Source organism: Gigantopelta aegis, unplaced genomic scaffold, assembly GCF_016097555.1.
Source record: "Gigantopelta aegis isolate Gae_Host unplaced genomic scaffold, Gae_host_genome ctg10784_pilon_pilon, whole genome shotgun sequence".
NCBI classification, from domain to species: Eukaryota; Metazoa; Mollusca; class Gastropoda; order Neomphalida; family Peltospiridae; genus Gigantopelta; species Gigantopelta aegis.
Genome location: NW_024532487.1, coordinates 1 through 8,833, shown reverse-complemented (window position 1 = coordinate 8,833; position 8,833 = coordinate 1). Strand labels below are relative to the sequence as shown.

The following is an 8,833-nucleotide window of genomic DNA, read 5'->3' as shown; positions in this document are numbered from 1 at the left end:
GAAAAAAGGGAGAAGGAAACAGAAGAGAGGGAAAAGGGGGAGAGGGATAGGGAAGAAAGGGGAGGGAGGAAAGGTCTCGGAAGTGGGGGGGAGGGAGGGGGGAGAAAGGAAAAGGGGGGGAAGAATAAGGGAGGAAAAGAGGAGGGAGAAGGGAAGGGGAAAAGCGAAGGGGGGAGGGGGGGAGGGGGGAAAGAGGGAGGGAAGGGAAAGAGGGGGGGAGGGGAAGGGGAAGGAAAAGGGAAGAGGGGGAAAGAGGGGAAGGGGAAAAAGGGGAGGGGGGGGGAAGAAGAGGGGGAGAAAGAAAAAGGAGAGGAAGGGGTGGGAGGGGAAAAAAAGAAAAAAGAAGAAAAAAGAGGGGGAAAAGAAAAAAGGAAAAAAGGGGAAAAGGGGGAAGGAGGAAAAGAGAGGAAGGGGGAGGGGGAGAAAAAAGGGAGGGGGGGGAGGAAGGAGGGGGGGGAAGAAGGGGGGAGAAAAAAATAGGGAAAAGGGGAGCAAGGAGGGGAAAGAGGAGAGGAAAGGGGAAAGGGGAGGAGGAGAAAGAGGGGGAGGGAAAAGAAAGGGAGAAAGGGAAAGAGGGGGGGGGGGGGAGGGAAAGGAAGAAGGGGGGGAGAGGGAAAGGAAAGGGAAGGAGAAAAGGAGGAGGGGGAAAAAAGGGAAAAGAGAGGGAAAAGAAAGAGGAAGAAAGAGGGAGGAAAAGAAAAAGGAGGGAGAAAGAAGAAAAAGGAAGGGGGGGGGAGAAAAGGGAAGAGAAGGGAAAAAGGGAGAGGTAAGGGGAAGGGGGAAAGGAAAAGAGAGAAAAGAGGGAAGGAGGAAGGAAAAAGGGGGAAAGGGGGGAAAGAAAAGGAAAAAAGAGAGAGGAGGGGAGAAGTAAAGGGGAAGGAGAAGAGAGGGAAAGGGGGAAGAGGGAAAGGAAAAGAAAAAAAAAAGAGGAGGGGAAAAGAGGGGGAAAAAGGGAGAAGAAGAGAGAAGAAAAAGGAAGAGGAAAGGGAGGGAAGAAGAAAGGGGAAAAAGAAGGGGGGAGGGGGAAAGAAAGGGGAAAAAGGGGGAGGGGGGGAAGAAGAGAGGAGGGAAAGAAAAGAAAAGAAGGGGAAAAAAGGAAAAGGAGGGGGGGGAAGGAAAGGAAAGGAAAGGGGGGAGGGGAAGGAAGGAAGGGAAAAAAAAAGGAAAAGGAGGGGGAAAAAGGGGAGAAAGGAGGGGGGGGAAAGGAAAAAGGGAGGAGAAGAAATGGAAAAGGGGGGAAAAGGGAAGGGGGAAGGGGAGGAAAGGAGGAGAGGGGGGGGGGGGAGGGAGGGAAAAGAAGGGAGGAAGGAGAGAAAGAGAGAGAATGGGGGAAGAGAAAGGGGGGGAGAAAGGGAGGGGGGAGAAAGGGGGAGGAGAAAGAAAGAAGAAAAGGGGGGAAGAGAAGGGGGGAAAAAGAGGGGGGAGGAAAAGGAAAGGGAGAGAGAGAAGGGGGGAAAGGGAAAAAAAAGGGAGGGAAAAAAGGGAAAGAGGGGAAGAGGGGGGGGGAGGAGAAAAAAAGGGGAAAAAAGGGGAGGGAGAGGGGAAGGAGAGGGAAAGGGAAGGAGGGGGAAAAGAAGGAAAGGAAAAGAAAAGGAAAAGAGGAAGAAAGAGGGAGAGGGGAGAGGGGGGGAAAAAAGGAGGAAAAGAGAAGGGAGAGGGGGGGGGAGGGAAGGGGAAAAGAAGAAGAAAGGGGAAAGGGGGGGAGGAAGAGAAGAGAAAGGAAGGAAAAAGGGGGGAGGGGAAAAAAAAAAAAGGAAGGAAGGAAAAAAGAAGGGGGGAGGGAGGGGAAAGAGGAAGGGAGGGGGGGGAGGGGGAGGGGGGAAGGGGGGAGGAGGGGGAGGAAGGGGGAGGGAGGGGGGAGAAAAAAGGGGGGAAGAGGAAAAGAGGAAAGGAAAAGGAGAGGAGGGGAAAGGGAGAAGAAAAAAGGGAAAAGAAAAAGGAGAAAAGGGGGAAAGGAGGAAAGAGGGGGGGAAAAAGGGGGGGAAGGAAGGGAGAAGGGGGGGGGGGGGGGGGGAAAGGAAGGAAGAAAGGGGAGGAAAAAAAAGAGAAAAGAAAGAAAAAGGAGAGGGGAAAAAGAGGAAGAAAAGAGGGAAAAAAAGGGGAAAGGAAGAGAAAAAAGGAAAAAAGAAGAAAAAGGGGGAAAGAGGAGGAAAAAAAGGGGGGAAAAAAAAAGAAAGGGAGGGGAGGGGGAAAAAAAGGGGAGAAGAAAGGGAAGAAGGGAAAAGGGGAAGGGAAAGGGGGGGGGGGGAAGAAAAAAGGAAGGAAGAAAAAGGAGAGGGGGGGAGGGAAGGAAGGGGGAGAGAGGAAGGAAAGGGAAAAAAAGAAGGAAGGGGGGGGGGGGGGAGGGGAAAGGGGGAGAGGAAAAAGGGAGGGGGGGGGAGGAGAAAAGGGAAGAAAGGAAGGGGGAAAAAAGGAAAGGGGGGGGGGAAGGGGAAGGAAGAAAAAAAAGGGGAAGGGGAAAGGGAAAGGGAGGAGGGAAGAGAAGAAAAAAAGGGAAAAAAGAAAGAGGGGGAAAAAGGAGAAAGGGAGGAGAAAAAGGAGAGGGAAAGGGAGAAAGGGGAAAAAAAGGAGGGGGGGAAGAAAAAAAGGGAAAAGGAGGGAAAAAAAAAAAAAAAAGAAAAAGAAAAAGGGGGGAAGGGGGGAGAGGGGAAAGGGGAGAAAAAAAAAAGAAGAAAGGAAAGAAAGAAGAGGGGGGGAGAGGAGAAGAGGGAGGAAAAAAAAAAAGAGAGGAAGGAGAAAGGGGGGAAAGGGAGAAAAAAAGAAGGAAGGGGAGGGGGAAAAGGGAGGGGAAAAGGAGAAAGGGGAAGGAGGGGGAGAAAGGAGGGGAAAGGAGGGGGAAAAGGAAAGGAAAAAGGAAAAAAGAAAGAGAAGGAAAGGGAAAAAAAGGGAAAGGAAAAGGAAGGAAAAAAAAAAAAGAAAAGAAGAAAAAAAAAAGGGGGGGAAGGAAAGGGGAAGGGGGGGGGGGAGGGAAGAAAAAGGGGAAAAGGGGAAAAGGAGGGGGGAGGGAGAGAAGAGAAGGGGAAAGAGAAGGAGGAAAAAAGGGGGAAAAAAAAGGAAGGAAAGAAGGGGGAAAAAGAAGGGGAAGGGAAAAAGGGGAGGAAAGAGGGGAGGAAGGAAAGGGAGAGAAATGAAAAGAAAAGGAAAAGGGGGAAGAGGGGAGAAAAAAGAAAAAAAGGAAGAAGGGGGGGGAGGAAGGAGAGAAGGGAGAAGGAAAAAAGAAAAAAAAAAAAAAAGGAAAAGAAGGGAGAAAGAAAGAGGGGAAGAGGGAAAAGAAAGGGGGAGGAAGAAAAAAAGAAAAAAGAAAGGAGAAAAAGGGGAGGGGGAAGGGGAAAGAGGGGAGGGGGGAGAAAAGGGAAGGAAAGGGGAGAGGAAAAAAAAGAAAAAGAAGAAAGGAAAGGAAAAGGGAAAAAAGAAAGGGGGAGGGGGGAAAAAAAAGAGGAAAAAGGAGGAAAAGAAGAGAAAAGGGAGAAAGGGAAAGGGGGAGAAAGAAAAGGGAAAGGAAAAGAGGGAAGAGAAAGGGAAAAAGGGGGGGAAGGGAAAAGGGGGGGGAAAGGGAAGGAAAAAGAAAAAAGAAAAAAAAAAAAAAGGGGAGGGGGAGGGGGGAAAAAAGGGGGGGGGGGGAAAAAGAAAGGAAAGAAAGGGGAAAAAAGGGGAGGGGGGAAGAGGGGGGGAAAAAAAAAGAAAAAAAGAAAGAGAAGGAAGAAAGAAGAAGGAAGAAAAAGGAAAAGGGGGAAAGGAGAAAAGAAAAAGAAAAAAAAGGGAAAGGGGGGGGGGGGGAAAAAAAAAAGGGAGAAGGGAGAAAAAAAGGGGGGGGGAAGGAAAGAAAAAAGGAAAAAGAGGGGGGGGGAAGGAAGGGAAGGAAAAAAAAAAAAGGGGAAAAAAAGGAGAGGGAAGAAAAAAAAGGGGGAGAAAAAGAGAGGGGAAAGGAAAAAGAAGAAGGGGGAGGGAAAAGGGGAGGGAAGGGAGAGAAGGGAGAAGAGGGGGAGGGGGGGGGGAGGGGAAAGAGAAGAGGAGGGGAGAGGGGGAAAAAAAAAAGAAGAAAAGGGAGGGGAGAGGGGAAGGAAGGAAAGGGGGAAAAAGGAGGGAGAGAGAGAAAAAAGAAGGGGGAAGGGGAAAAAAAAGAAGGAAAAGGGGGAAGAAGGGGGAAAAGGGAAGAGAAGAAGGAAGGGGGGGGAAGAAAGGGAGAAAGAGAAAAGAGGAGGGGGAAGGGAGAAAAGGGAGGGGAAAGAAAGGGGAGGGGAAAAGAAAGAAAAAAGGGGGGGGGAAGGGGGAGGGGGGGAAGAGGGGGGGGGAGGAAAAAGGAAGGGGAGAAGAAAGAGAGGAAGGGAAGGGGAAGAGGAAAGAGGGGAGGGGAAAAGAGGAAAGAAGAGAAAAGAAGAGGAAAAAAAGGAGAAGGGGGAAGGAAAAAAGGGGAAAAGGGGGAGGGAAAAGAGGAGGAAGAAGGAAAGAGGGGGAGGAAGAAGGGGAGAGGGGAGGAAAAGAAAAGGGGAGAAGAAGGGAAAGGGAAAGGGAAAGGGAAGAAAAAGGAGAAAGAGGAGGGAAAGAGGAAAGGAGAAAAAGGAGAGGAAAAGAAGAAGGAAAAGAGAGGAGAGGGAGAAGGAGAAGAAGGAAGAAAAAAGAAAAAAAAAGGGGAAAAAAAAAGGAAAAAGAAGGAAAAAAAGAAAAAAGAAGGGGGGGGAGAAGAGGGGAGGGAAAAAAAAAGGGGGAAGAAGGAAAGGGGAGGAAAGAAGGGGGAAGGAGGGGGAGAAAAAAGAGGAAAAAAAAAAAGGAATGGGGGGGGATGAAAGGGGGAAAGGGAAGAGGGGGGAAGGAAAAGGGAAGGGAAAGAGAGGGGGAAGAAAGGGAGAAGAAGGAAGGGGAGGAAGAGGAGAAGAAAGGGAAAAAAAAAGGGAGAGGGGAAAGGGGAAGAAAAGAAAGGGGAAAAAAAGAAGGAGAGGGGAGGGAGGGGGAAAAGGGGGGAGGAGAAAGAGAAGGAGGAAAAGGAAAAGAAAAAAAAGAAGGGGGGTGGAGGAAAAGGAAAAAAAGGGAGAGAAAAAAGAGGGGAAAAGGGAAAGAAGGAAAAAAAGAGGGAAAGAGGAGGAAGGGGAGAGGGGAGGAAGGGGAGAGAGAAAGAGAAGGGGAAAAGAGGGAGAAAGAAGGAGAGAAGGAAGAAAAGAGAGGAGGGGAGAAAGGAGAGGGAAAAAAGGGGAGGGGGAAAAGGGAGAGAGGAAGGGAGGGGAGGAAAAGGGAAAAAGGAGAAAAAAAAGAGAGAAGAGGGGAGGAAGAGAGGAAGAGAGGGGAGAGGGAAAGGAAAGAGGGAAGGGAGGGGAGGGAGAGAGGAAAGAAAAGAGAGAGAGAAAAAAAGGGGAGAGAAGAAGGAGAGAAGGGAGAGAAAGGGAAAAAAAGAGAAGAGGGAGAAGGAAAGGGGGGAGGAGAGGGGAAGGGGGGAAGGAGGGGGGGAAAAAAAGGAGGGGGAGAAAAAAGAAGAAGGGGGAGAAAGAAAAGGGAAGGAGAAGAAGGGAAGAAAAAGGAAAAGAGGGAAAGGGAAGGAGGGAAGGGAAAGAGGGGGGGGAAAAAGAAGGGAAAAAGGGGAAAAAAAAATAGAAGGAGGAGAAATGGAGTTCAGGGGGGGGAAAAAAAGAAAAAGGGGGGAAAGGGAAAAAGGAAATAAAGAGGGAGGAAGGGGGGAGGAAAGGAGAGGAGGGAAGATGGGAGGGGAGGAAGGAGGGGGGGGAGAAAAAAAAAGGGGAAGGAGAGGGGGGAGAGGAAGGGAGAAAACAAAGGGGAGAAAGAGAGGGGAGAGAACAGAGAAGAGGAAGGAGAAGGGAGGAAGGAAAGGACAGATAGGGAGGGAGCAATCGAAACTATATGCCACTAAGGATTTAACAACTGTATCAATACACAAATAAGGGAATTTACCTTAGAAAGGTTACATTCGGGGTTTCCGTCAAAATCTCCGATTCATTATAACATGATAACGCAAACAGTTGGGGTTTTTTTTTCTCACAAAAATATCAAATGATAAGTTAATTAAGAATTTACACAATTATATATCTTAAATGGAAGAATCTGTTGTAAAAACGGTTAGAGTATGAATTTTGAACTAATAACAATAAGGGGAGAGCGTCAAATTATTAGAAGTTATCTACTATGACTAAAACGCAAAGGAAACGCCGGTTCTCATAAATTGGATATAAAATATTAAAACCAAACCGAAAACGACAGGATTTCACAAATTATTGTGGAGCTAACCAATTCGGGCACCACATTGGTGTTGTAAAGGTTTGATTGAATTCCTTTTTGGCTATTGTTTCATGGCATAAAAGTAGGGTGGGGGTCCATTGTTAAAAAATGTGAAGAGGAGACGACCTGTAGCATTGTCAAAGTCAGTATCGCGTGTTTCGACCACCTGGGCATTCAAACAGGCAGTGCAAAGTCTCCTCATTGAGTGGACAAGACGTTGAAAGAATGCCTGAGGGAGTGAGTTCCATTCATGGACCAATGCTGCTCCAGCGCCTGCATATTCTGAAGGTTGCTCCGCGAGCCTGAAGGCGACGTCCCCATTTCATCCCCAGACGTGTTCGATAGGTCGGCCATGTCCGGTGATAAGGCGATGGCACACGGCAACGTTGGGATGTTGTGCTGAGCCAGCAACGGCCTGTGTGCCCTGGCAGTGTGCGGGCCTGGCATGTCTCTGCTGCAGCAAGCGCACACGTGGGTGAGCGGCAAAGAAGGGAACGACGTGATTGTTGATGACGTCATTTTGGTAACGGCGGCATTAACGCGTTGTCTGACACATGGAAGTTGTGTTCTGGGTGGAATGAGGAACCCACCCCAACCCATCACACTAGTCCCCACGCACCATCGGTCGGCCTGCAGAACGCAGCAGTCGGAGTAACGTTCATGTCGACGTCGCCATTACTCGGATTCGCCATCAGCTTGGAAGATGTAACGGCTCTTATCAGTTAAACAGCACTTGTTGCCACTGGCCACGTCCCATCTTTGATGTTGTGCGCCCACTGTTGACGTTGTGGGCGGTGCCGAGGGGTCAAAGATTGGTCCACCTAGGGACGGCGGTTACGGAGTCTCTGCACATCAGACGGCGTGGACGGTATGGCGGAAATGCGACCACGGTGGACCACGCCCGGTGAGCGGTGTTAGCTGCTTGGCCGCATCGATTCCTAAGGTGGGTCCACCCGGATGTACCGGTTAGGGGCTGCCCCCGGTTGTCACCCTCGGGCGGCCGGTGGCGTGGTCGATTCGTTCACAGACCAGTGATTTGGTGACGTTGAGAAAGGCGTGCGATTGTCGAAACAGGAAATCCCAATTGTCTGGCTACAGCAGAAGGGTCTGTTCCCGGTTGAACCTTTTGGGGGTGGGTTTTGGGGGGTTTTTTTTTTTTGTTCTTTTCTTTAATAAAGATTTAAAAAAAGGGGTGGTTTTTTAAGCATTAATGAGGGTTTCCGGATTCAAACGGATGATCCAGCCCGGCAAACAACGTGTTTTGAGAATTCGTGACGTCACAAGGTAAGAAATTGACACGCAGGGGGACGCGGTGTGGGTGGGTCCATGTCCTTTAACACAGTTGAGGTTCAATTCCACCAAAGATAGTTACAAAGTGCAATTCTTTCGATTTTCAGGACCTGCGTTTCTTTTGCGTTTTAGTTTATTAAAATTGAGTGTCAAAATTTTAATTAGGAAAAATGAATGTGAAGACGACTTAAAAGGGATAAAAGTGGTTTCAGTGTTACTTTGGTGGGATTTCAGGGAAAAGTTGTGTGTGTGATATTATTCCGGAAAAGACAGGGCGTAATTGTGCCGAAGGGTTTTTTTTCGCGCGTGTGGTTGCGTTGGTGTTTTTGTCAAATGGACAGATGCGCTTTATTTCCCTTTTTTGATTTGTTTATCCTTGCTATAACTTCTAATAGAAGCTTCGTTTTTTGGCCTGTTTATTTCGTTTATGGTCCAGTTCAAAACCGGAGTCTTTGAAAGCCTGAATGGGCACCTTCACTCACAATGAAATCCTCGGGGATTCCTTGTTTACCGAAAAAGTGCAGTTTACGTTCAGGGAAAAAAAGTTGGTTTTTTAAACCCGTGGTAGCATTTTAACCAACAGCCCCATTACAAAAAGTAATTAAAAATGGGAATTATAGAAAATGATGTATCATTATACCAAGAAATGGAATATAGGTGAAGTGTTAACCATTCTCCCTCCTCTCTCCTCTCTCTCTCCTCTCTCTTCTCTCTCTCCTCTCTCTCTCCTCTTCTTAATATATATATAATATTAATATATATTATATTATATTAAGTGAAGTTAAGGTGTGTGGGTGTTGGTGTGTGGTGTTGGGTGTGTTGTGTGTGGGTTGTTGTGTGGGTGGGTTGTGTGGATTATAAGGAAGTTAAATGTACCAGAAAACGGTGTATAAGTGAAATATATGATTCAAATATTTAAAGAAAAAGTGTTGATAAGTGAAGAAGGTGAAAATAAGTGAAGTATAAGGATTACGGAATTAACAAAAACCTTGTATAAGTGAAATATAAGTGAAGGGATAAGGCCATCAATATTTAAAGAAATTGTAATAATTGAAGTATAGGTGAAATATAATGAAAGTAAGGATTATTTGATATTTTCAAAAAAAACTTATAAGGAAGTAAAAAGGAAATTAAGTGAATATAAGTGTTTCAGTATTTACAAACATTATGTAAAGAAAATAAGTGATTCACGTATTTTACCAAAACGCTGTTAAATGAAGTATAAGTGATTCGTGTATTTTGGACAGATACGCTGAAAGTGAAATATAAGTGAATATCAAAGGCGTGGTATGTTCTGTCCGTCTGAGGAAAAGTCTTAAAA

The 8,833-nt window shown here is 47.3% G+C and overlaps 1 protein-coding gene across 1 annotated transcript; it reads left to right on the top strand.

Annotated features, from left to right (window-relative positions):
* Positions 1–643: 643 nt before the first annotated feature.
* LOC121390927 (protein PXR1-like) lies at positions 644–7,165 on the top strand (the record flags this gene model as incomplete). The annotated part of the gene is made up of 4 exons (XM_041522768.1): positions 644–766; positions 4,099–4,197; positions 5,343–5,599; positions 7,048–7,165. Coding segments are annotated over 4 exons (597 nt in total), but the record flags the coding sequence as incomplete, so codon positions are not given.
* Positions 7,166–8,833: the final 1,668 nt, after the last annotated feature.